General features: G+C 59.6%; 10 protein-coding genes across 10 annotated transcripts; 3 read left to right on the forward strand and 7 right to left on the reverse strand.

Annotated features, from left to right (window-relative positions):
- Positions 1-160: 160 nt before the first annotated feature.
- Positions 161-701, reverse strand: TRAVEDRAFT_109648 (uncharacterized protein; the record flags this gene model as incomplete). The annotated part of the gene is made up of 2 exons (XM_008035064.1): positions 161-599; positions 655-701. 2 exons carry the CDS (start codon positions 699-701, stop codon positions 161-163), a joined length of 486 nt encoding a protein of 161 aa, XP_008033255.1.
- A 511-nt stretch (positions 702-1,212) lies between these two features.
- TRAVEDRAFT_159909 (uncharacterized protein) lies at positions 1,213-2,280 on the forward strand (the record flags this gene model as incomplete). Its single annotated transcript, XM_008035065.1, has 1 exon — positions 1,213-2,280. One exon carries the CDS (start codon positions 1,213-1,215, stop codon positions 2,278-2,280), a length of 1,068 nt encoding a protein of 355 aa, XP_008033256.1.
- Positions 2,281-2,591: 311 nt separating this feature from the next.
- On the forward strand, positions 2,592-3,263 carry TRAVEDRAFT_140450 (uncharacterized protein). The gene is made up of 3 exons (XM_008035066.1): positions 2,592-2,746; positions 2,800-2,927; positions 2,983-3,263. The coding sequence occupies exons 1-3, from the start codon at positions 2,636-2,638 to the stop codon at positions 3,086-3,088; spliced, it is 345 nt and encodes a 114-aa protein (XP_008033257.1). The 5' UTR covers positions 2,592-2,635; the 3' UTR covers positions 3,089-3,263.
- Positions 3,264-3,289: 26 nt separating this feature from the next.
- On the forward strand, positions 3,290-5,350 carry TRAVEDRAFT_68697 (uncharacterized protein). The gene is made up of 3 exons (XM_008035067.1): positions 3,290-3,750; positions 3,804-3,898; positions 3,953-5,350. Exons 1-3 carry the CDS (start codon positions 3,347-3,349, stop codon positions 5,233-5,235), a joined length of 1,782 nt encoding a protein of 593 aa, XP_008033258.1. The 5' UTR covers positions 3,290-3,346; the 3' UTR covers positions 5,236-5,350.
- A 231-nt stretch (positions 5,351-5,581) lies between these two features.
- On the reverse strand, positions 5,582-7,725 carry TRAVEDRAFT_42472 (uncharacterized protein; the record flags this gene model as incomplete). The annotated part of the gene is made up of 7 exons (XM_008034053.1): positions 5,582-5,728; positions 5,811-5,954; positions 6,017-6,202; positions 6,273-6,346; positions 6,408-6,842; positions 6,904-7,012; positions 7,087-7,725. The coding sequence occupies 7 exons, from the start codon at positions 7,723-7,725 to the stop codon at positions 5,582-5,584; spliced, it is 1,734 nt and encodes a 577-aa protein (XP_008032244.1).
- A 188-nt stretch (positions 7,726-7,913) lies between these two features.
- Positions 7,914-11,031, reverse strand: TRAVEDRAFT_62373 (uncharacterized protein; the record flags this gene model as incomplete). Its single annotated transcript, XM_008034299.1, has 2 exons — positions 7,914-9,762; positions 9,820-11,031. 2 exons carry the CDS (start codon positions 11,029-11,031, stop codon positions 8,245-8,247), a joined length of 2,730 nt encoding a protein of 909 aa, XP_008032490.1. The 3' UTR covers positions 7,914-8,244.
- Positions 11,032-12,754: 1,723 nt separating this feature from the next.
- Positions 12,755-15,746, reverse strand: TRAVEDRAFT_159913 (PSP1-domain-containing protein). Its single transcript, XM_008035068.1, has 5 exons — positions 15,560-15,746; positions 13,556-15,508; positions 13,386-13,493; positions 13,251-13,328; positions 12,755-13,187 (listed from the first exon to the last, which is right to left on the reverse strand). The coding sequence occupies exons 2-5, from the start codon at positions 15,331-15,333 to the stop codon at positions 13,127-13,129; spliced, it is 2,025 nt and encodes a 674-aa protein (XP_008033259.1). The 5' UTR covers positions 15,334-15,508; positions 15,560-15,746; the 3' UTR covers positions 12,755-13,126.
- Positions 15,747-16,540: 794 nt separating this feature from the next.
- On the reverse strand, positions 16,541-20,102 carry TRAVEDRAFT_42475 (Rgp1-domain-containing protein; the record flags this gene model as incomplete). The annotated part of the gene is made up of 7 exons (XM_008034054.1): positions 16,541-17,221; positions 17,291-17,424; positions 17,478-17,699; positions 17,752-17,886; positions 17,936-18,115; positions 18,168-19,187; positions 19,622-20,102. The coding sequence occupies 7 exons, from the start codon at positions 20,100-20,102 to the stop codon at positions 16,541-16,543; spliced, it is 2,853 nt and encodes a 950-aa protein (XP_008032245.1).
- A 2,355-nt stretch (positions 20,103-22,457) lies between these two features.
- On the reverse strand, positions 22,458-23,153 carry TRAVEDRAFT_86465 (uncharacterized protein; the record flags this gene model as incomplete). Its single annotated transcript, XM_008035069.1, has 1 exon — positions 22,458-23,153. A coding segment is annotated over one exon (696 nt), but the record flags the coding sequence as incomplete, so codon positions are not given.
- A 630-nt stretch (positions 23,154-23,783) lies between these two features.
- On the reverse strand, positions 23,784-24,220 carry TRAVEDRAFT_79350 (uncharacterized protein; the record flags this gene model as incomplete). The annotated part of the gene is made up of 2 exons (XM_008035070.1): positions 23,784-23,946; positions 24,009-24,220. Coding segments are annotated over 2 exons (375 nt in total), but the record flags the coding sequence as incomplete, so codon positions are not given.
- Positions 24,221-24,802: the final 582 nt, after the last annotated feature.

Raw genomic sequence — 24,802 nt, forward strand, 5'->3', positions numbered from 1 at the left:
TATCACGACCCTGACACGATTATTCTTGATGCGCTGACCACCGGCCGAGCATTTTCTCGTACATATACACCGTCCCCTACTGTACATACCGCCGGCCATCCGCACCGCGCGGAAATGAAAAATCTAAACATACACACCGGTGCTTTCAGTTACACAGGGTTCATCGCCTACGTTTGCCCTTGTTGGCATCGAGCACCTCCTCCTTGCGCGTTTCCACACGCTGGAGAAACTCGACCTTCTCGAGGTACCCGCCCCCGCGGCGGTTCGCCTCCAGCTCGTCCTTCACCCCTGAGGTGTCCTCGCCCTCGACGTGGGCTCGCCAGTCCATCGCGGACTTGTCGAGCGTGGTGAGCTTCTTTACGGGCTGCTTCTTCGGGATCGCCGCGAGCGTGGTCTTCGGCTTCCGGGGGCCCGGACGCTTCCCTGGCCCTGACGGTTTCGCCGGAGTCGCAGAAGAGGAGGCAGTGGGGGCAGCGCTCTCGCTGGGAGACGCAAGAGGTTGTTCAAGAGGCGTGGTAGGCTTGCCGCCGTCATCGGAGGGCTTCCACAGCGGCCATTCTTTCGCTTCGGGCGAGTTCGCGGGTACCTCTTTGATCTCCCTGCGGAAATGAAAGTCAGAACAAGGTCACACGAACGACTGAGTAGTCAACGCACGTAACCTCCTCCCCCGCGAACCTGTATCGCTTCACGATCTTGACCATTTGCGGCGCCGCGGGGGCCGAAGTGGCTTCAGGTAGCGGTGGTGCGCTCAGGGATGCCTTGAATGCTGCAAATGCCTCGTCCGCCTGTCTGATCTGGGCAACTCAGGCGGCTGATGAGCATGCACGGGAGAAGGGGCGCACTGCTTCTTGTCCGTGTCCTCCGAGGATGGTGCCCCCGACGCGTCCGTGCGGGCGCGCTTCGGGGCGCGGGCTTCACTGTCTGAGCCGCCATCCGGGCCTGTGCAAAGCGTATCATGAGCCGCAAGAACAAGCCGCTCTTTATGTGGTCGTCACCTATGTCGTTCGGGGGTACATAGTCCGAGTCGTCGTCCGAGTCCGATGTCATGGCAAAGAGGCGGTGGTGGGGAAAGGCAAGAAACGGGAGCGGAATTGCCGCCGTCTTCGGGGTCGCCCATCAAACTTCCCTTGCCAGTGCTGGCAACTTTTCTTTACATACCTCGACCTCGACCTCGCTCCTCTCTGTCTTTCTCTCACCGCCTGGGCCGTCGTCATGCCCGTAGAGGCCAGCGACAAGCGTACACCCGCGCCCGTTAGTAGCCAGAAGAAACCGGAGGCGGCCATCCCGCCCCTCCCGAACCCGTCGACCGGGAGCGCGAACCCGTCCGCCTCCCTCCACGCGCTTTGGGGATACCTCCACCCGGCACTGGACCACATTGTACGCGCACCGACGAATAACCCCGCCAAGGCCCCCGCTATCGACGTCAGCTACCACATGGGCGTGCACACCGCCGTCTACAACTACTTCACCGCGCAGTCCGACGCCTCCTCTGCGCCCGCCGGGCTCGCCGGCTTCCCCGCCCGCTTTTCGGTGCAGAGCGAGAAGGCGAAGGCGAGCGGCGCGGACCTCTACGAGCAGCTCGACCGCTATTATGCGGACGTTGCGCGCGAGATCTTCCTAGGGGCGCCCGCGGACGACTCCACGCTCGTGCACTACCTCGTCCCCTGCTTCAACCGCTACGCCGCTGGCGCGCAGTCTGTGAGCCGCCTGCTAAACTACGTAAACCGGCACTACGTGAAGCGCGCGATCGACGAGGACCGCGGCTGGCTGCGGCTCGCAGACGTGCTCGACGCCGTCGCCCGGACGATCCGCGAGGACGACACGCGCGAGAAGGTGCAGAAGCGCCTCCGCGAGCGGCGCACGGAGGAGCTGAAGAAGTGGGGGTTCCGCGAGGGCGATCCACCGGGGCGCGTCGCACACATCGAGTCGTACGCAGAGGCGGCAAGCGCACCCGATCGCGTCGTCCCACTCGCGGCGCTCGCGTATCGGAGGTTCCGACTGGAGGTCATGGACCAGCTCCTTGCCGTTCCAAAGCTGAAGGGGTCGAAAGGGAAGGGGAAGAAGAAGAGACCTCCACCGTCGAACGGAGACAAACCTCCGTTACCCCGTGGGCGGTTGGCGCGAGCGGTGAAGGAGCTGTTAGAGTCGAAGGGCGGCGACGAGGAGGAGAAACGGCGGCTGGCGGGAGAACTGGCGATTGCACTGCGTACAGTGGGCATCAAGGTGGACCATCCGTTGCGCAAGAAGTTGGACAAGTTTTTGCCTCCTGAAGAGCACTAAACTCTCGTGTGTTCCCCCACTTCCGCCCTATATTCTGCAGCATTTGCTGCCTATCTTGACCAAGAACGATATGACAGACGCCTCCATTATTGCGTACTCGTCTGCTAGTCTTAAGTGTGCATATAGTCACTCGTGCAGACCGCCAGACAAACTGGAGTGAACCTCGTCAAATTCGACGCGGCGCGCTAAGTACTCGCGTATCGCGGTCTGGAAGTGCTCCGGATCGGGCGGACCGGCCGGCCCTCGAGTATGTTCGCCCCGTTTGACGCCCATTTGTGTCTCAGAACTCGACCGCCACCACCACCACTTGTGCTTTGCAACGCGATACCTTCATTTGCTGGTCAGATATACACGGATGACCTCGGTTTACGAGTCGCTGCTTCTCAAACTCGCCAATGTCGCAGAGCTTGCAGTTCAAGACCAGGGCCCGCTGACCCCGCAAGCCAAACAGGCGTTAGTCCGTTCTGTTCGTAAATTGTTTTCTGAAATCTTGTCTACACCCTTATACGCGACGAGCAGACCAAGGAATTCAAGGATGCTATGAAAGAGGCGAATGAATTTGCAACCACGCTACCCGGTGGAGAGCTTTCTGTGGAGGAACAGGACGAGGTCATCGGGATGCTGGAAAACTTGAAGGAGCGCAAGAGGTACGTGATCTTCGGGGTGCACACGACTCATATGCTGAGGGCCCTTCTGTACAAGGTGTCAACTGGCGGATTTTGCAGGGAAAGTTGGCGCCATCTCGTCCGCTGCTCCTCACCCCAACATGAAGATGGAGGTAGACTCGACCGCGTCCACGCCTGCTTGATACACCGCGGCGCGTTCGGGCACTCCTGGATTGTGAAGTGGACCAGGGGCTTCAGTATCACAATTGAGTCTGGCCACCCTCTTCCGACGTCGTCAGTTGGATGCAATGTCAGCCCCCACCAGTCAGGCTGGCGGCTGCATAAATTTCAACACGTTCCCTCGCTCGTACGCTCACGATACCCCCTCCCTTGGTCTGAAGGCTGTCCTCGCTCGTCTCTCTATCCTCTAGCCGCTCTCTGCTCTGCGGTTTTCGGCAAACATGCACCGCGCCATTCCATCCCTCTCAGCCGCTGGGCTGCTCTGTCTAGTCTGCTGTGTCACTTTGTCATCTGCCGGAGACGCAAACGTAACGTGGATCACTCCGTCCGATGGTGATGTCTATGGTTCCGGGGACACCATAGTCGGGCGCTGGAGTACGGACAAGGCGGTCGTTTCGCCGTCTTTTCGAATATGTGTCACGGACGACGGGAGCACGGTGTCCTCGAGGAAAGTCAGTGAAGATGAATCGGGAGAGGATGATGATGATGACGACGACGACGACGACGACACGGGGACGGATAAAGGAGCACACGATGACAGTGGTAGTAGCGGTGACAGTTCGAGTTGTGGCGCGGCTGTGTGGCCAACTATTGAGCAGTCTGACGGCTCATATTTCGTCCATATGTGAGTGTTGTTCCATTCATTCAAGCCTGGACATCAAACTAAGTTCAACGCAGGTCTCTGCCCAATGTCTCGTCCGTAGCGACATGCTTTCTCGAAATGGTTGACGATTTCGGGCATAAGATGGCTTCCCCGGCTTTTTCATATGGAGGTGAGCTGTATGTGTCAAGTCTCCCGGGGACACGTTCTCACAAAACATAACTAGCCTCTACGGAAGATACAAGCTCATCCGAAGCCACTGACCCGACAACCTCCCTCGCTGCGGGAGTCTCCTCTGCATCTACTACGCCTAGCGGTCCATCGGACGTGTCGAAAGCATCGACACCTCCAGACACGCCGAATACCGCGAACACGCCGGATATAGCGAACACGCCGAATATCCCGGACAAGTCGAAGACTGCAAACTCCCCGAACGCTTCGAAAACCCCAAGCGCCTCTAATACCCCCAATACATCTAACGCCTCCAACGTCACCATGCAAGTACCCAACACGCCACAGACGCTCCCCTCACTGGATGAATCACATGTTCCCGTACCTACCGCAGCTTACGCCGTCCCGCTCTCCCTCGTCATCTCCGTCATTCTTGCCGCCGCCGGCCTCTCTGTCCATCAGCGGCGCAAGCTCCAAACCGAGCGGCTGCAGGAGCAAGAAACGCTCAAGACCCGCGGCGTGCTCTCGCGCCACTCCACTCTCAGTTTCGCCGGTTTCACAAAGCTCGGCTCAGGCCCGCGCCCACGCACGCACGACTGCGCGCCCCAGCCTGAGTCGCGCTCGACGAGCGTGAGCATGCTGCGCGAGTGGCAGCGGGGCGTGTCGCGCCACGACCGCCGGCTGGAGTGCGACTCACGTGCGAGCGACACGACGCTTGCGTGGCGCACGGACGACGGCGGCAGCGTCGAGGGGTACACGAACTTCCCGCGGAGAGAAGCGCGTCGGCCGACGCGGGAGCCGTTCCACGCGAGCCATGCACGCGATCGGCGCACAACGGTGCCCGCGAGCACGTTCAGGGCGGGTGTTTCCCCCGTCTTTCCGTCGACAGATAGCTGGGGCGGGGACCGGGAGAGCGTGAGGAGCTACGCCGAAGACGACCACCGTGGGTCACACAAGGCGCAAGACCGCCGTTACGCTCGTGAACAACGCGACTATGACGATGACGATGAGGACTGGGGGCGGCTCAAGCGCAAGGGCCGGACGCTCGTCGATCCTGGGGTCGAGGGTGGCGCCCCGCGCGGACGCGATGCATACCTCAACGCGTCCGTCAACGACTCCGTCTTGGACCGCTATATCATGGGGTCCCCGGCGCCGCCATCTCCGGAGCCCAGGTACCGTGCTCGCTCGCCGCCGCCGTCTGTTTCTCGTCCGGAGAGGCTGCATGTGCGACGCTATGCGGAGGCGGACGGGGATGAGAAGGTGCTGCCGCCGGTGCCGAGGGATCCGGAGAGGGCGTTGTACGACTCGGTTGCGCGGAAGATATCGCGGGATCCGTAGCTAGTTTTTCATTAATCCTGGGAGCGACCTTCAGTCGACAGTACGATCCTTCGGATTTCTAAGCACTAAGCAGCCTCTTGCGGTCTGCGAACATGTAAATGCATTGATGCCACTTATTGCGACCTCTGGACCGTCACTTCCTCGTATCTCTCATATCTTGACTGTGGTGTTAACAGGACAGCGACATATCGTCTGACAGAACAGACCCGTATACTGGTTGACTTCACAGACATCGTACAGCACATCTTCAGCGAGGCAGACAAGGGATGGATGGTCCTGAGCACGCCCACACCACCTACACCTCTACAGCTGCCCTTCCTAATAACAGCCGTCGACTCATGAGCCTTCAGTCGGCCGTGAGCGGCCGTCCAGAGGGATTCGGAATGATCCCAAAGAGAGCCTGCAACGTGTCGTCCGTGACCTGGTGCACCTCGATCAGACACAGCCGTGCAAACTCGATGGCCGTGCCGCCCCGCACCAGGGGGTATGCTTGCTGTGGGCAGCCGTCGGACGTCGCTCAGCGTGATGCTCTGCGTATAGAAAGACCCCCCCCCCCCCCCAAGAGGAAGACGCACCATGAGCGCGCGGAGCTCTGCGGATACGAGATACGCCAGCTCGGCGCGGGTGATCGGCACGACTCCCTGTCCGCCGGTTGCCCAGCCCCGAACGTAGTACAGCTTCACCAGCGGCTCTTGGCGGGGTAGCTGGAGTTCTGCGGGCTGCAGCAGCCGACGGTGAACGGTGACTTCGACGGAAATGTTTATGGGCGACGAGCACTTACTGCGACGACGATGCCCAACTTCTTGCCGACGTCGGCGAATAGGGGGAAGGTCAGCTCGTCGGGCTGGGACACCCCGCGCCATTCGAGAGCCTCGGTCAGCGGCACGTAGTCGTATACCACGATGAGTTCCGACTCTAGGATGTGCGCCCGCACATTGTAGTTCGGATAGCGGACCAGGGGCAGTATCTGGGAAAGGGTGAGTGATATTTATCTTGCACCGCTCGGGAATGGCACAGTCGAACATCGCAGTGCTCACTTGGTGCGCATCAGGGGTCTCCTCGCGTGCATCTATCCATATTGGCCGACATGCATGTGGCTGCGAGGAGATGCCTAAATGTCCGGCATGAGTACGCCTGTGCCATACACGGCCGGGACCAAAAATCGAGCGCACCGGACCTAGCATGTACTGCTGCCGAAATCTGGGCGTTCAGCCGCAGAAAGCGTTTGCGCAGCTCCGTCTCCCACCATCGGCAGACATCTGGGGAGTCCCCGGGGCCCGCGGGGAGCTCGAGGGCGAGCTGAGAAAGGTTCGGGATGTTGCAAAGGGCGTCCTCGAGGGCGCGCGTCGCAAGCATGTCCAGAAAGCCGTGGCGGCTCAGCGAGGCGCACGTCCAGACGCACTCTGGCCCCCAGAACCGCAGGCGGACGACGCGCAAGGTAGTGTGCGTGCGTGCGCTAGAGATGGCGGAGGCGATCCACGGGTAAAACACCGTTGCATTCTCTGACGAGCTGAGCACATCGCCGTGGAGATTCCGGGGCTCGACTATGAGGGACAACGTCTTGAGCGACGAGAGGAGCGATAGGTAAGTGAGCAGCCTTTGCAAATCTAAGGGTGGACTTGGTTAGCTGCGGCACGCTCAGAAGAGAACGTGGAATTCTATTCTGACCATGCCTGTAGGTAGGCGATCGTGTGGTCAAGCAGCGTATGGTCAGCTCGACAACCGAGGTGCCGAATATTTCGGCTAGCGGCGTGTTCCCAATATCAAACCAGCTGGCCTGTCATCGGAGGGCACGGAGGATGTCAGCATCCCCCACCCGGTGTGCATGTCAAGGATTGCCCTTGCCTCAACTTCGAGTGCTAGGAGAACGATGGTGCGTCTCCTGGGCTGTACAGGCAGGAGCGTCGTCCGAAGGACGTCCGCATCGGAGATGGGCGGACAAAGCGAGGTCGGCTTCATGATGCGCCCATGCAAAGTGGGCGCCCTGTGGAGCTGTCGTAGATTCGGAAGGGAATACACGAGGTGGAAGAGGCGATGAAAGTTGTTGGTGTCAATGGGCTGGAAGTCGATGTAGAGCTGGACGACTGGATATTGCCCGATCACGGCGTGGTGTTTTGTCGGATAGTGTTTCCAGTTCACGACGAGCCACATCGTGCGGATATTCGGCAGCTTTTGAGCCAGCACCGAGTTCGAGCTGGCGAACGGGATATACTCCTGCGTGGAGTGGATGCACATCGTCCGCGGGAGATCTGCAAGGAAGGGGTGGGCCGTGACGGTTTCCAATAAGGAGCCCACATCGCGGTGGTGTCGAAAAAGCAGCGCAGAGTACAGGCGGAGGCGGCTTCGGGGTAACCAGGCTTGACATGTGAGACTGCACGCAAGCAGAACCTGGTAGGATTCCTCGGGTGCCCAGTCGCCGCCGTCCAAGAAGCTGCGGCAGTTATCGATGATCTCCTCGCACACCTCATCTGGGAGGCGAAGAATAGACATCCGGTATGCAAATTTAGGGCGAGTCGGTCCACACAAGGCGATGCAACGAGCTACGGAGAGGACCTCGAGATGTTATCAGCAGTTCTGGTAGTGGGTATGCACACACTTAACTTGAAGTTGCGGCACGCCAAGCGCTGAGCGCAGGTGAACGTTGCGCAGCCTGCGAACATGTAACTTTGGGTCTAGATGCCATTTATGCTTGCCTGCGAGCTCCGCGTACCGCTTCCTCGTATTTCACCTCCACAAGACGTACCGACTACGGAGCCTACGGTACGTTATAAAGTACACCGATTCTTATGACGTTTTACAGGATATTAGGGAAAGAGTATGTGACAAATAAAGAATGACACGATAAGTTACGCGTATAAAGAGCGGAAGGGGACAGCCCGAGATATGTACTATACGAGAGGTATACTTGCTATTACTGCGCACGCGATAACATTCAGAGCAGAGACAAGAAAGGTGGCGTCGAGAGAGGGAGGGCCGCCGTGTATAATCCGAGTCGTTCGAAGCATCGGGTTACGACCTAGCATCCATGGCGAAGTCGACAACTGGAGAGGTGTGAGCTGGGGAATCCGAACCCAAACTCGACCGCGCGGTGTAGAAAGTCGCGAGCGACACGGCGGAGCCGCAGTAGTCGGAATCGTTGTCCGTGGGGATGCTGACAGGATGCGTGTCGGCCTCGAGGACTGGAGGCCTGCCTTCCGTAGTCGAAGACTCCGCTTCCCAACTGTTTCCCGCGTCGTGCAAGGCGGACGAAGCGGGCGACCCGGTGATGGTGGAGGTCGAGTCCACGGAGCGCCTCCTAGCTACAGGCCTGATCTGCCAGCCTGAGGACATGGCGGAAGGGGAGGACAAGTCGATACTAGATCCGCACCCTAGACCATTCCACGGCTCCCCCAAAGAAGAGCTCGATAGGTCGAAGCTCTCCTCTAGATGATCCCGATCGCCAGAACGAGCATCCGCCTCTGCGAACAGGTCCCGTATGTCCGTCTTCAAAGGGAGGAGGGTCATGTGGCGATCGTCCCAGCGTGTTGCACCGGTTTCCCTGTGCGAGCGTACTGAAGCTGGGGAACCTGCCAGTGGCGGGAGAGGATGCGGTGACGGCGGAAGCGACTTGTGCGCACGTGCTACACGGGACAGTGGGGAGTCCTTCGGGGGGACAGGAGGGGCCGTGGGTGATGGAAGAGGAATAGAGGGCAGCGCACGACGAGGCGGAGGGAATTGTAGCGGAAGCGTTCTGGGAGGCAACGGGAATGCTGACATAGTAGGGGACGGCGGTGACGAAGGACTAACTCGCCGCCTGGACTTCGCAGCAGAGGACGGAGAGCGGCTAGGAGAGGAAGCAATCGCCGACGAAGAGCTCGGCGACGAAGAAGACGCAGCTGGCGTGCTGTATGGCGACCACGCTGAAGGAGGTCCGTTGTGCTTCGGTGTGGGGGGAGTGTGCGCGAGCGGACTTGAATCACGCCCTCCGTAGATCGAGCAGGTGGACGGGAACGTGGACGCGGAGGATACAGGCGACGCAGGGAGACTATTTCTCGTCCGTTTGGTCGGTCCTGGAACCTTGACTCTCTCTTCGTTCCAGGTTGGCGTCCGGTACAAACCCGTCGCCGGGGATGTTTGTGACGAGGCACGACGAGACACCGGAGGAGTGGGGGGACGTGGCGTCCCCTCGATAGGTACCGCAATGTCCGCCTTCGCGAACGGATCCGCCTCCGGAGTGAGAACGCGGCCGAGAGCAAGTGCATCTTCTTCGATCTCAGATAACGAGTTGTCCTGGCTAAGTGGGTCAGCATACCCAGGAAACACGTATGGCTGAGAGCGTGGGAACGTCGAGGTCGGAGAAACCGGAGTTGTGGGTGAGGAGAGCGACCCCAACGTCGAAGGGGAAGAATGCGCGGAAACCGGGTCCGGACCAGTCGCGATGTTGAGATTCAGCTTGGAACGTGCATGCAAACGCATCTTGCTCGGGAAAGCGATGCCGACGATGCTAGAGATCTTGGAGGATAGACTAGAGCTCGACCTGGTACTCGCCTAAATAGGTAAGCCGTGAGCATCGTAGCATTCCAGGAACACCGGATGTGAACCCACCGTTGAATTGCTCGCTGCACTGCCGCGTCTCTCGAACACGTACGACGGCGGCAAGGGAGCCTCCAAGTCCTCGGGGCTGTCAAGCACGAAGGGGGCTAGCGCATTGGGCATCGGAGGGACTTCTCTGGGACAAGTGAAGGGGGAGGGCGTGCGACCATCATTGTGCGCGCTCCAGAAAGCGGAATCTTCGATCCCCAGCCTAGCGGATGTGTCCTCGCTAAGGCCCTTCGAGCCGTCTTTGCGGTGACTGCGACTGAAAAGACCATGCCCTCCACTCTTGGACTTGCGCAACGCGGGAAGACGAGTATGTATGCGCAGGCCTAGCCCTTCCGCCGGCGTGGTGGGACGACTGTAGTGGGGCGCGGCAGGTTTGGCAACTTGGTACCCAGTGTCTTCGAAGAATGACGGCAAGCCTTCCCCAGAGAGGACCGCGTGGGCACTATTGGACGAGGCCATGCGCGAAAGAGGGTGGATGGTGGACGCCTGAGACATGGAGGTGGCCGTGGAGGGGCGACTATATGCGCGTTTAGACTTCACGGGCGAGTCGTCGAAGAACGACCGGAGGTCGAAAGACGCGTCGCGCACTCCGGCGGAGGTGCCGGGATGCGACTGGCGGACCGGAAGCGGAGGCGGGGTGGTTTCACGTTTGAAGAGCAGCGACCGGGGCAGACTCTCCGCACGAGAACGCGTGCGAGAGCCGGGGTGGTCAAGGTTGAGGTCGAGCATGCTGAGGGGCGTGTGGGGGCGAGGGATGATGGGAGTGGGAATGAGGGTGGGGGAAATGGCCAAGAGCGGGGGGAGGGGCTCAAAAGGAAGGGGAGGGGGAGAGTTGCGAGACACAGAAGGAGCACGTGGTCGAAGAACGAAGGCGGAGGCGCGAGTACGGACTTGGTGGAACACGCGGAGGGCTGTAATCGTTCTGGAACGCGATCTCCTTCCAGGTGGAGACGATTGGGGCGAGGCATCGTCCAGACTGGGGGAACGAGGGTCTTGATGCTCGTCCTCCGTCTCGCCCTCGAAGCAGCAGCCTGAGAGATCCACCCGAGCATCAGGCAGGACAAGAGAATGAGGAGAAGGAGGAGTGAAGGAGAGGAGAGGCCGGCGAGACGGCGGAGAGAGGTCTGCATCCTCGAGGTTGAATGCGGAGCAGACGAGGTCGCTGAACTCCTGGACGGTGAAAGGAGAGGCACGGGGGTCCGAGGCGAGCGACATGGATGAACGAATGGTGAAAGAGAGTGGGTGAGCTATATACGATGGTGGTGGTATGGAAGAAAGAGAGACATGCGCGGCCGTCGCCACGGAGAGGGAGGGTAGCGTGGACGGCGGTGACATGGACACAGAGCGGAATGTTGCTGTCCGGGGAGGGCCGCCAGCTGCCTGGGACCGCGCCCAAGTCGGCATGAGAAGCTGGCGAGCGCAGAGGGAAGAGAGCTTCGCCCGACGTCTCCTCCATCATTCCTTGTCACCTGCCTTTCCTGGACAAATCGCCCCATTCCAGGAACTCCCCCTGCCTTCCTCCAATCCCGTTGCTTCATTTCGCCCAACAACAGCGCTTCTTTCCTTCTTGCATCAACCGCGCTGTGCCAGCCCCGTCACGTCTATCCTCTCCACCGGCGCAGATCGTCGCACTCCACTGCATTTCTTTGCACTCACCTGCTGTCTCACACGATTCAGATGGCACCACCCGTGCGATCTTCAGCAGGCGGGCTTTGCGGCCTTGTAACGCGCCGGGCGGGCAGGATATATTGCGCCGGCACCCACAAATTCCGGCCGGAAGTGACACAGAAGAAACCACTTTGGTGGCTCGCCTGAACGACTGATATCAATATGCCACGCGTTTGGACAGACAGCGCACTTCACCTGGATCGTCCCTTTTCGTGCTAATGCGGCCTAATGCGACAGTACTTGTGCAGTCACATTGTGGGTCGCTGGCTTCCTCGTTCGACGGCGTGAGACCTTGCTGACTGTATACTGGGCTCGCCGTCGGCAACTGTGGGCAGAGTGCGGCCGGGGAGAGGAGCTGCGATCTGCATCTCGTTAGCCATATAGGTTATCTCGATAAGGCCCTGGCTTATGGTTCTTTTTCGCTTCCGTGCCATGTCAAGATGACATGTTAGACCGTGGGGCGCCGATAATTGGCGTCTCGTAGCCGCATGTCATGGTATGCACACAGCGCGTACCGCCACAGGCCAAACCTAGGATGAGCCGAGGTGTGTGAGCTACGTCATTGCTGGAAAAGAAGCGTCGACACACCTCCAGCAACTTGGTCGGCCTGAGCTTCTTCTTGAGAGAGTTGTGTCGCCTGAGAACGCCGCATGAGTCTACCACGCTCACCTGAAGTTCGCTTCGTGCCCTGTCGCCGCCTAACCGATGAGAAGACTTGCGCCGATGGGCCGATGCATGCGTGTATAGCGGTATGACAAGCATCGCGACCTACATCAAACCGCGCGTATGTTTTATGACGCATCTGTCATGTCGAGTCTTTCTGCGAGCCCACGCACCGAACGGTGGCGATGAAAGCCCCGCGTTCACCGGACAGATTCACTCGTATCCTCGGGACCTGTGCAAGCTTGCACCTATGCAAACGATTCAGCAAAAGTGGAACTCCGGACATGCACCCACGCACCTATTCTAGGCCTTCCAACGACGCCACCGCAGCCATTGACGGGACGAATCCTGCGGAATCGGCGAGCGCACACATCGGAGGAACAAACGCCGACACGCACCATACATATATACGACTAGACTACAAGTAATGATACATTTACGCGGCCGGCGTTCGGCCGGGGGTATCCAAAGCCGTGCCCAGCCAGGCGGCCGCCTTCTTCTTTCGCGCGTCGACCCCAGACCGGAGACATGTCCGTACGAGCACAGGCACAAGCACAAGACGCGAGACGATGAGCAGACGCAGAACAGACCGTGCTGATGGTACAAGGGGAGGGGTAATAGGGACAGAGGGACTGTTCGAAGAACGAAGGGGTGCAGGAGAGCGGGGTACCTACAGAAAAAAAGGGAGAGGTCATGACACGGGTCCATGGCGTTAAGTTACGTCGCGCGCGGGTGCGCCTCTTCGCGCCGCGGCGGGATAGCGTACACGTTACACTGGTGACGGGAGCTTGTAGTAAATATTGCAAGGGACCGGAGGGTAGGAGTGCATGCGTGTGGGAGCGGGACAGCGCGGAAGCGAGGTATAGCCGGGGCATAACTGGATGCGTGACGTGGACGGAGGTACGAAGAGCGGCGGGCGCGAGGAAAAGTCGGATTTGAAGGGGCTGGCGTGGCGTGGAGAGGATCTGCCGCCACCCGGTTACTGGTCGAAGCCGCCTGCGCCGCTCAGCGACGCCATCCAGATGCGCGTTTTGTACAACCTGTAAGATGGATTCACGGTGAGAACGCTGCGATGACACGTGCAGAGGAAAGACACAACTGACCGGAACAGCTCGCGCACCAACTCGCGGAAGTCGATCCGCTTTTCGGCAACGAAGTAGAAGGTTAATTTACGACGATCCCTACAGAAGACGTCAGTAAGCGTAAGCTCACGTCGGCGCTTCGAGTCTAAAACGCACCACTGGTATTCGGCGTCAATGACCTCCATGGGCAGCTTCCTCTGCCGCACTTTGTTTTTGCACAGCTCGAGCGCCTTGGCTTCATCCTGCGCCTTTGCCGACAGAGTCCTGCAGAACAACACAAAGCACGGTCAGACCTGGAAAGAGCAAGACCAGCCGCATGTACGCACTGCATGTCCCGAGCTTGCGCCTTGCCGTAAATCATCTTCGGGTTGATGTCCTTCACGCCTCCGCCGGTGGCGCTCGTCGGGCTCGTCGGAACGCCATGGACGTCCGCATGGCCCATGCTCATGAGCTTCTGCTGCTTCTGGAACGCCTCGACCTCGGCGAGCGTGATGCTGTCGTTGATGACCGTCCCGAGGTCCTTGCCGCGGTCCGCCTCGACGATGACTAGGTCGCCCACCCGGATGTCCTGCGTCAGGTCCGTGCAGTAGAACAGGTCCGTCCGCCCCGCCTTGAATTCCACAATGTACAGCGGCCACGACGTCGGCACCGCGTGCAGCGGCATGCCCTTCCCGAGCTCGGTCAGCGGACGCGTGGCGTCTGACGGCCGCCGCTGCATTTGCTGTGGCTGTCCGTATTGACCGGCGCTGCGTAGTGCTGCGGGCGAGAGGGGCGAGGGCATGATGCCTTGCTCCGGAATCTGCTGGATGCCGTGTCCCGGGACATAGCGAGCCATGAGAGCTTGTGGACGCGCGGGCTCCCTGTGGTGCGCAACCTCCTGCGAGTATTGGTCCAAACCACGGGAGGGACTTCCGCCGGACATACCACTGTCACTTGGCGAGCCGACGATGGACTGGCGGGATGCGTACGAGCCTGCCCCTCCTGGGATATTGAGGTGCAGAGCTTGGTAAGGCGAAACGCGGTCTGACGCCGGCGGGCTCCGTGACAGAGGCGCATAGATGGGGAGAGACGACGGCTGCGATGGGGGCTGTATGGAAGCGACGGGCCTACCGCTCTCGTTGAGATTCAGCATGCCGAGGTCGCTGGCCAGGTCGTCATCGGTGAGCATCAGGCCTCCGCCGCCACCGTACGAGGCAGAGTGATGGAAATTCCCCGGGCGGACGTTTTCCTCTTGAAACTCTGCGGCTGGCGCGTTGAAGCCCACGATGGGTCTGCGGGGCTGTACGACGCTGACACTGTGTCGTCGGCTAGTCGTACCGCTCCCTCCGCCACCGTTCTCGTCGCGCGGTGGGTTCATCCCGGACCACAGCTCTCGAAAGGCGGACCCTTCGTCCAAGACGATCTGACCCACGTCTCGCACGAACGGGCTCATGTTTGAAGGATCAATCATGTTGTTCGAGTATCCTCCAGACGGCGATCGACCGATGGCGCCCAGAGAGCCGTAGCGGCTGCCGCTGGTTGGCGTCTTGAAGTCATACCGCGAAGGGATGCTCTGTGGCGAAGACCCATCCCATTGCCCGAACTGGCTCGGGAAACCGCTACCAATCGCTCCAGGACGGGTTGTGGCAAGCGACTGCGAACGGCTTCGAGTGAGATCGGGGGCATAAGTGCGTCCGCGGAAAGACATATTCGTGCGGGGGTAGCGTTCGTCGTACGGATCGTACGGATCCTGGATGTCGCTAAGCGCCTCCGACTCGTCGTCCTCAAACGTGCTCGCAAAGCGGGAGTCGCGCATGGCAGATGAGAAGGGGTTGTGGGTACTTAAAGGAGAGGACGAGAAGGAAGCGCTGCGCGTGGGAACGGACTGGGGGAGGGGACTGAGGCCGGACGGGAAGCGACCCCAAGCTCCCGCCCCAGGCCCACCTGAGTTGTTACGCACAGGCTGCGGAGGGGGCGCGGCAAAGTTCTGGGTACGCGGGGGTTGGCTTGCGGCGCGCTCGCGAAGGCTGAGGCTGTTGGGGGTCTCGGAGCCATGCGAGGAGAGGAACCGGTTCTGACGATCGGCGTCGTCGGACGCATGCTGTTGGTGGCTGTTTGACTGCATTAGGCTAGCAGAGGGTAAGCCCAAGTTGGACAATTGCTGATAGTTGTGGACGGTCGCCAGCTTGATGAGTCGTGTGAGGAAGGGCCTTGGAGGGCGGGGGAGGGGGATCTGGATCTAGGAGATGGGTACCCGGGCTATAGCGTACACGCTCTTCGCAGTCTCTAGGGTCGTTAGCCTGCGCAGCGACATGAGCGACGCGTCATTCGAGGTCATTAGTGGTACGCACGGTGGTCGTGAGCTCTGTGTTGTACACGCGTCGACTCTACGGTAGTCTAGAGGAAAATGCGGGGTAGCGGGGACAGATGACTCGGAGACAGGCGCAGTCTAAGCACTGGAGGGCGTTCGGGCGAAGCAGAGGCGGGAGTGCACAGACTCGCGGCGGGTCTATGGCGGGAAGCAAGATCGTCAAGCGGCCGCGGAGGGGGTCTTGGGCAATGCCATCGCGGTGCTGGACTCTGTCGCTCACCTGACGGCGCGAGAGCCAGAACGAGACGCAGGCTCGGTCACCCCTGTGCTCGATTAGGCAATTGCGGGTCACAAGGCCCGCTCCTCGTCCACACTCTATTCAGTCTCTCCTTCTCGCCCATCCAGTGGCATCCTCCGTTCTCAACGCTAGGCTATTCTACACCTGCCCCCACTCCTCCATCACCCCCACCCTGTGCTTCCCGAACGCACCAAGCCTCTCTTCTCCCCTTCGCGCCCCTCCAGCTGACCGTTATGCTCTACATATGACCGCCCTGCTCTGCATCTGACCGCTCCCGCGCCTGCGGATGATCCGGTCTTGTGCGCGCACACCCACGCAGCCTTCGCCAAAGCCTAAACCCTGTGAACACCCCGCGCACGATTCTCCGTGGCGCTGATTTGCTCCCGTCTAGTCGTCGTGCCTGGCATTCGTCGGCCAGCGAGCCGTCCGCGTCGGTGGTTGGTGGGAGATGGCCGGAGGCTTCGGACTGTGGAGACTTCGCCCTCGCAATGTCCCGAGGAAGGCACCGCTAGCCTCCATATGGGCAAACGTCGGCCCCGCGCCGCGGTCCCAATGATCGATCTTGATGTGCCCAGGTAGACGCGCAAATGCTTCAAGTGCGCCCGCGTGAGCGCAGGTGAGCACGCGTGAGCTCCGCACTATAGAATGGAGCACGTCGTATGGTCAGCTCAGCTCACTGCGCCCACGATGCAATAGAGACATACACATTTGTGTTTGCTCTGCTCAAACGTCGAACACAATGTCGGTCGCCTTGAACGCCGTATTCCCAGGCCACACCCTCACCGGCACCTCGCACTCAACCATCTCCACCTTCACATCCTTCCACGCCTCCTCCGGCCCCACCTCGTCCTCCGCCTCTTCCTCTAGGTCTTCGTCCCCGTCGTGGTAGCCTGCAGTGGCCGGTCCCAGGATTGAAGACGCGAAGTACGACATCCATGACATCGCCGTACTTGCAGTGCCCGCGGTGAGCTCTCCGTTCGCCACCGGAGTAGTTGGTGAGGACGTGACCGAAGGGGGTCCCGGGCGCTCGAGAGGCGCAATGCTCTCTGTCGCCTTCCAGGATGAGCCCCACTGTCCCTTCGAACCGTCGCGTACAAGCTGCCGCAAGCGCACACCCTCCGCGCCTTCGCGCGCAGTCGGCGACGCAATGGCGACCAGCAGACACAGCCGGACTTTCCATTCCAGCCCTCCGGGGCGCGACGCCCCGCCGAGACTCGGATCGTTCAAAGACGCTTGGAACGCCGGGCTCGCGTCCGGGGGAATGTCCAGCGAGAACGTCGTGCGCAGCGTCGCGGGCATGAAGCACGAATGGTGCTCCGCGTGCACACGGCGCATGTGCCGAGACAGCGCTGGGGAAGCCAGGCTGCTCGGCAGCGATTCGTGCGCTTCGAGCATCGCGGACAGCTGCGCCATACATGCTTGGTCAGGGCCGTCCCACGGTATGTAGTGAAGGCGGGGAAGGGGTGTGCGTACCTTGAGCACGCGCGCACGGCTCGCACGCTCGTTCGTTTCGACGACGCCCAGAATTGTCTCGCCGAGCCGGTATGCGGTCTTGGGGAAGGTGAGCACCGCGACCCTGATGCCGTCTTTGGTGACATCGTATGACGCTATGCGGCGTATGAGCGGACGCGCCAGGGTTCATCAGGTAACAGCAACATACCTTTCTTGGGATTGCGCGTTAAGATCTCGACGGCTTGTCGGCAAGCTGTGGGACTGTCGAGCTCGTCCTCCAGCTCGCGGTCAAGTCCGGCACTCCGCGAAGACTGGATGGCCTCTATGGGGAGCTTGATCCGCACCCCCGTCGCCTTGGGATCCGGGAACGACGCGAGAAGGTTGCGCGCGTACTCTTGCAAGTCTTCGTACGACCCAGGAGTGTATACACCTAAAATAGGGCATTCAGCGTACGCACGACAGCAGAATCGATCGAGACTGACCTGGACGCGGGGAAGACCGAGGATCAGCGCGCTTCGGTGCGTCCTTGGGTTCCTCGACAACTTTCCCCGGCGGCAGAGGCCCGCGCTGTGCAATCACGGGCCAAAGCATGTCGTACGCTCTCACCGGTCTACTCACTAACGGTCCTCATTAGCGAATGGAAGCTCACAGCGCAAAGTCGCTCACCAGACACATTGTTGTACACTCGTATTGGCACCTTCATGACTCTGCTACTGCTCGATGACCCAGTCCCAGAAGCTGCCGACCCGGCACGGCAAACACCCAGGGTAAACTGGTATGAGAACTTGAGTGCACGCCCGCGGAATGTCGGCGGTAAGTTTTCCGGCAGGACCAGGGTGTATGTATCTAAACAAGGTGTTTAGTTAACACAACCTTACCCTCAAGCAAATAAACTCACATGTCCGCGACTCCCCCGGTCCTAGGCTGAGGTCCACGGCGAGCATAGACGGCTGTACCTCGAGCGTGGGGAGAGGCATGTCCGGGTCCACCTCGTCCTCTTCCGGCAGCGGGGTGCCTAACCCCAAACCTACCCCGGCAGATCGACTCGTCGGCGGACCCTGTCCGTTTGAGAAGAGCGAGAACACCGAGGATGTCCGCGCGCGATGTCCAGGCACGAAGGGTTGCTGGCTCTGCGAGGCCACCAGAGACGTCGGCGAGAGCATGGACAGCAGCCCGCCCGACACTGAGGAAGAGCGTCCGTGCGAACCTCGCCGCCCAGGGCGACCCCCACCAGGTCCGAGGGACTGCGCGCTGAGCGAGGACGAGATGTCCATGCTGCCGCCACCGACGGCCTTGCGCTTGAGCAGCTGCGAGCGGAGCTGAGTAAGCGCACGTCCTTGCTCGGGGGACGCATTCGCATCCGGAAGCGGCGTGAGTGTGAGGGTTCCGAGTAGCTGCGCGTAGGCGTAGAGAATAAGTTCGGTATTTGATACAGGGAATGTGGAGGAGAACGCGGTGCGCGGAGGCTTGAGGTATGCGGTAGATGTGGAGGCAGGTGGGGGGCCGTGTCCGAGGAGCTGCGAAGGACGTCTTGGTGGCTCGCGGGGTGCAGCGGAGGGGTATAGGTGTGTTCCATTGGTCTTCTTCGGCGGGTTGGCGAGACCGGCGGTGGGTATGTGGGTTCGAATGTTCGGGATGTCTGAGCCGGGTATGGGTGATGGGAAGGAGGGTGTCGCAGGAGGCCCGGGGGATATTGAGCCTGCTTCCGCTATTGGGTCGAGGGAAAGCGAGAATGTGGAAGTCGATGGGTTCGGCGTAGACAAGAAAGATGATGGCGAGGGTGGCGGGCGGAGATCTTGCAGTTGTAGTTGGCCGTCTAGAATAGAGTTCTTACGTGCGTGTGGGTGATTGGGAGGGAGAGAAGGTGACCTGGCCAGAGGTGCAATAATGCGGGCGGACGACGGGCCTGAAACAGGCGCTGCAGGAAGACGGGGATGTCAGATCGAAATTGAAAGACGTGGATGTAGACCAGGTAGCCCCCCAACTATCAAAACCTTCAGACGAAAATGTGCTCGCGAACCAGCCTCACGTTCGGGTGGAAGACAGTCAATCATTCCTCCCGAAGGGAGGCTGGAACATCGTGTGAGGGGGGGGTGGTGAGGTCCCCCGTGGGAGGGCCTGAGCTCGAGTTGCTAACAGCACCCACCAGAACTTGGTGGCGCGGGTCGCCACCCCAGTGCGAGCAACACTGGCATTTAGTCGTCTCGTTTCTTCGGTAAATGACGACCTCCTAGTGTGCCTTTATGTCACATAGATCAGACATGGCGGCCGTCATTTACCCAATCATGTACGGAAGTACTACATAGCCCGTCCTCGGCCGCACTTCAAAGCCGTAAAAAGCCAAACACTCACAAGTATTGGCGGGAGACGAGGCGAGACTAGAGGGAGAGATCGAGTCGCCAGATGGATTCTGCGACGGCAGTTCGTGCGGAGACAGAGTGACCGAGAGCGACCTGCATGCCAGCAGCCTCTTCCTGAGCACCTCCGCGGATGGGGGTTCGTCCGTCGACTTGCTCTGAAGGCCGCGACCTATGAGCCCCTTCCTTCGTGTAGAGCCGCCCTCGCCATTCGCGCGTGAGGGGAATACAGGTACAACAGTGCGCGGGGTTCCTGGAGACGTAGGCGGTCGCGCTAGTGGAACAGAGCTGATGGAGTGTGCGCCACGCCTATGCGCATGAGAGGCGGAGCGGGGGGCGGTGGGAGCTTCGGGAGTGCGGGTGTTGGTGAAGGTGATAGTGACCGAGAAAGGCTCCCCCGCGAAGTAGGATGCTTGGGAAGGAGTCACGACGACTCGTATCGCTTCGTCCAGCATAGATGCAGAGCTACTCGCCATAGTCAAAGGGCAGGAGTACTCCGAAGGGCGCCGCCTCTACTACGTGGGTTGGAGCGTGGCGGATGGGAACTTGAGGAGGTGGAGGCCGACGCGAATGAGCAATCCCGCCAAAAGCAGGTAGTGCTCTAGAGACCCAGCTGGCGTATGAAGCACAGGAGTCTTCGGGTAGTTCTCAGGAGGAGAGTGTTGCCGCTGAGCTCGGTTGGCGACGAAGGGAGACGACTCTTCGTCCTCGGAAGCTCCGACTCGGGACCACGTCGACCAGCGTCGACAGGACCCAGGCCAATACACCAAGAGCTCACATCCGGCGAAAGCCCATTTTGGGTCGTTTTCGGGGGTCCAAAATGAGCCAAATTTCGGGGATTTTCATGCGAGTTGCGGCCGGCTACGCCGGATTCGGGGTTTTCGGGCATGTAACATCCAAATATATGTGCACACTCGGATTTCGCAGACATAAACATTCCTAGACGTGTTCGTATCGCATCGGGGCCCTAGCTCGTTGTCCATACGACACAAACGAGATGCGAGATCTATGATACTACATCTTCCGCCGTTTCGATGCCGAGCTACTGCCCTTCAAACCCGCGTCTGTCTCGTTCACTGGCCCGGGCAAGGGCTCGAGGCTCTCCGTATCCGTGTGCTTCTTCCGCTTCCGCATCTCCTTGAACAGCCCGTCGGTGGCTTTGCAGAAGGTGTCCGAGTAGCGTTCCAGCTGCTGGAACATGTCGACAAGCTGGGTGCTCACTGTGAGCATGGATAGCCCAGGATGGAGACTGATCCTCCTTTCGACAGCTCTTGGACAGTGGGCGTCCATGGAGACGACGAGGTTCTCTTGATGCAGGTATAGAAATGTGGGCGAATCGGGTGCGGATCCGCTCGGAACAGAGACCGTCAGGGGGGAGAGAAGTGTGTCACCTAGCACCGAGTATATCAGCACGACTAGACGTGACAGCTTCGCGACATCATCGCAAGTTTCAGCATAGTTATGTGTCGGGCGTGCTCCCCCGCCCTTCACGTACAATACCATCACTATTCCGTCCAAAACGAGGTGAGTACGCGAGATTTCGAGAAGACCATACAGATACTCACCCTCTCCGATGTAGAGCTTGCTCGCCTTGCAAACTATGACCCAGGAACCATGGCGAAGGGGGTGGAATGGAGATATTCCACCGGACATAAAGCGGTATGGCATCTTTGCTTCCATTTCACGATAGACTGCGCTTCTCGCCGCATGAGCACCGGACGTTGCTCCAGCTTCGTGGACAGGTGCATGATTAGCAAATATTCCCAGCCGGCTCGAAGCAGGCGACTGTTCTCACCTGTTGCTTTGACTGCGGCGGCTACGGCGCTCTCTCTCCCCGCTTTCTTCACCTCCGTCGAGGCACCTTCCCATCGCGTCTTGCGTTCAATGCCCGACGCCTCAGCACGACCATCGTCCTTCACTCCTGCAACCCCGAACGCCCGCTCGGCCGAGAGCACGCGGGTGATCTGAGAGACCAGTGCGGCTTTGAGCTTGTTACTATCTCCACGAGTCGACGACGACGTAGCACTTGCAGGCGACAACTCATCCCCTGGCCCGCGGAGTGAGTCGAGCACCCCCATTGCGAGGGCGTTGTTATACCGGTATGTGACAGCGCTGGTGGCCTCCTTGGTCTCATGTCGTTGCCGTTCGCTGACAAGCATCTTGAAGTTGAAGGAGCGTGCCGTACCAAATGCCAGCGGGATGAGCAGCTGTGCGAGGCTCTTGTCATGCCCTGGCTCCCGGTGCCTTTCCTCGCTGGTCTCCGCTTCGCCCTTGGCAGCGGGAATGGACGCGTCGGAGTCAAGACACGATGACGCGGCATTGGGCGCGTCCTGCGGAAGTGTAGGGTGTTCCTTGTCTACGCCGCACGAACTGCTGAGGGCGGCACCGGAGGCGTTCTGCTCTCGAGAAGCCCGCTCTGCGAGCTCGCTCTTGATTGCTGCGAGGACGTCCTTGATATGCGCCTGGTATGTGGCCAAGTCGTTCGCTTCCTCAGACAGACTCTCGGCACTCACATCAGCGCTGTTGGAAGTACAGTGTTCTGCATCAGCAACATGTTTTGACACACTGGCTGGGGGGACAACTTACAGCTTTAGATGGTCATGGATCGCAGTTGCAGTAGCGTGTATCCCCAGGTTCGTCATCGCCTCGTCCTTAGCTAAGCAGCTAGTGCCGTGCAAGAACTCATCCTTGTCGCTTCGTAGCAGCCCTTCCAGGCGCGCCGCTAGTGGGGCATCTTCGGAGTCCTCGGGCCCCTCTTGGGAGGCATCCGCAATCGGGTCGCTCGATAGGGCAGCCAGCGCCGCCTCGAAGCCCTTCTCATCGACGACAGGGAGTGCTTGCATGTTGATCCCGACGATTGCGAGGAGGGACTGGGCCTCAGTATGTGCGACTTGGATCAGCTTCTCGATCTCGTCGTCTGACGGGAACAACGCCAGGTTAGCGAGATCCACGCCACGAGAGTCGAAGTATGAGTGGTGGTAGCCGAAACGAACTGCCGCGGCCTTCTCTTGTGAGCCCTTCAACTTGTTCCGGAGCTCGCCCGCCATGAGTATGGAGATCTTCGGAATCATGAGGAGCCACTCGACGAAGTTGAAGTCCTTCTGGATCTTCCGCGCGCATCCGAAGAAATGTTCACATGTCTCCGTCGAGTTGAGCCAGTGGAGCAGTGGGACGTCGGGGAAGTAGTCCCGGTGAGTGACGATGAGGAGTAGCATGGCGTTGATGAATATGGAGAGGATATCATAGAGCTCGCGAGAGAGGAAATGTGTGTGAAGAGCGTAGAGGGGGTGATCGAGTATGTACTGTCGCCAGCCGTCCAAAAAGAAACGACCGCGCCATAACATCTTGACGCGTTCTGAGTGGTTGAGTGCGCGGTTTTGCTGCGCATCGACGATCTCACCAATGATGAACAGGTAGATCGTAAGCCCAAGCTCGTCGGGAAGGATGCGGGAGACGTAGTCGATGACGGCGGAGGAGAAGAGTCGAGCAGCGGCACGGTCGTCTTGTTTGTCAACCCCCACGATATCCGACTTCATGAGAGGTGAGTTCTCTCCCTCTGCGATCCGCTTCAGCAGACCGAAGTGCACGAGGTATCGTCCGATTGGTATACCGCGTGCGCCCGATGTTACGCTCCCGCGCCCGTTCTTCTTTGCGTGCTTCCCATCAGTAGACATGATGCACGGTTTGCCGTTCTCGAGAAGAGCCGCCGTAAGCTGGAGTTGAGGTTGACCTGCGATGGGATGTTTGAACGTCCAAGTTCGGGACCGTCCTGCGGCGACAGCTTCTTGTTGCAGATCATGGGTGAGGCCTCGCTCGGTCTCGACACCATCGACGTTGTACGAGACTGTGTGTAGTCCACGGGAGGCAAGTTTGGACGATACTTCATCATGCCAGCCTCGCAGTTCGGCTCGACTGACACTACTCTTCAGCGGCATGGTTGCTATCAGCTTCGGAGGCACGCCAATGACGGGGATCACGAGGTGCCATGCGCGTGTCTGTCATAGAATGCATCAGCGATGAATGTGAGGTCACAAAGGCTTCGAGTTGTGTCATACCTTCTCAGCTAATTCGCCCTGTTCCACCTGCCCTAGCTCCGCCAATTCTTCATAGCTCGAGAATGCGGGCACAGCACCATGGACACCGCCAAGGCGCCACTGTTCTCCATCATGAAAGGATCGTAGGGCTGCGACGACCTTCGTGTCGTCAGCGGCAAGGATGAATGGCCCGTCCCATCCTAACGCGCGTGCCCACTCCACTGCAGCATCGAAGTTTGCATCTTCTATTCCAGACTTGAACTGGCCATTTCGAGCGCGTATCTTCCTATAAGTGCCAACAGTTTGGTGAGCCAATATCATCAGAGGTTTAGGCTTGTTTGGGCTTACCGCATGCTCCGAACACCTCGACCACCGAACTCAGCCCGGAGAGTGGCATATGCTCGCGGAGAAATCAGCGCCATTAAGGTACATACCTGATCATACGTTGCATCATATCGTATGTTCGTGAGCTTCTTCCCTTTGCTCAAACGATCCTCAGCCCGCATGATAGTGTCGAGCATCCCGATGAAGGCTTGGCGGTCATCATACCGTCCTTGAAGACCCCGCTTGGCAAGCACTTTCCAAGGGAACTTGCTCTTATCCTTAGGAGAGCACACGGTTATCATCTCGTACTGCAAGAATGGCTGACATCGAGCAGTGGCAGGTACATACCATCTCCATGAGCTCTTGGACGTCGCGGTGCCGCACGTAGGTTTCTCCCGTAACCGGGTTACGGAACACCTTTGGGGTGAACTTCGCTCTTCCCGGTGCAGGAGCAGGCTTCCGGAGTGCGTTGAGAAAGATCTTGAGGTGCGTGAGCTTGTTACATTCCGAGCACGGTATCACCTCTCCTGATGATGAAATCTGTCCCCTTTTCTGACACTTCACTGAAGTCACGACACCGTTCGTTGGGTGGTTCAGCCACTTTGCTTGCGCGCGTTCTTGCGCAAGAACGCGCGTGTGGATCTGGTTCGGCGAGAGCTTGTTCCGGGCGCGTGATCGAGTGTGATCTTGCAAGACTTCTAGCTTGAGAACCTCGCGGCGAGATGCCCCGCCCGACTCGACAGCAGTGCGAGCAAGATAGGCTGGAACGCGGTGGTCCTGCGAGAAGCCTAGTCCTGGACATGCAACGGATGTGATGG

Source organism: Trametes versicolor (genome assembly GCF_000271585.1).
Source record: "Trametes versicolor FP-101664 SS1 unplaced genomic scaffold TRAVEscaffold_1, whole genome shotgun sequence".
NCBI lineage: Eukaryota > Fungi > Basidiomycota > Agaricomycetes > Polyporales > Polyporaceae > Trametes > Trametes versicolor.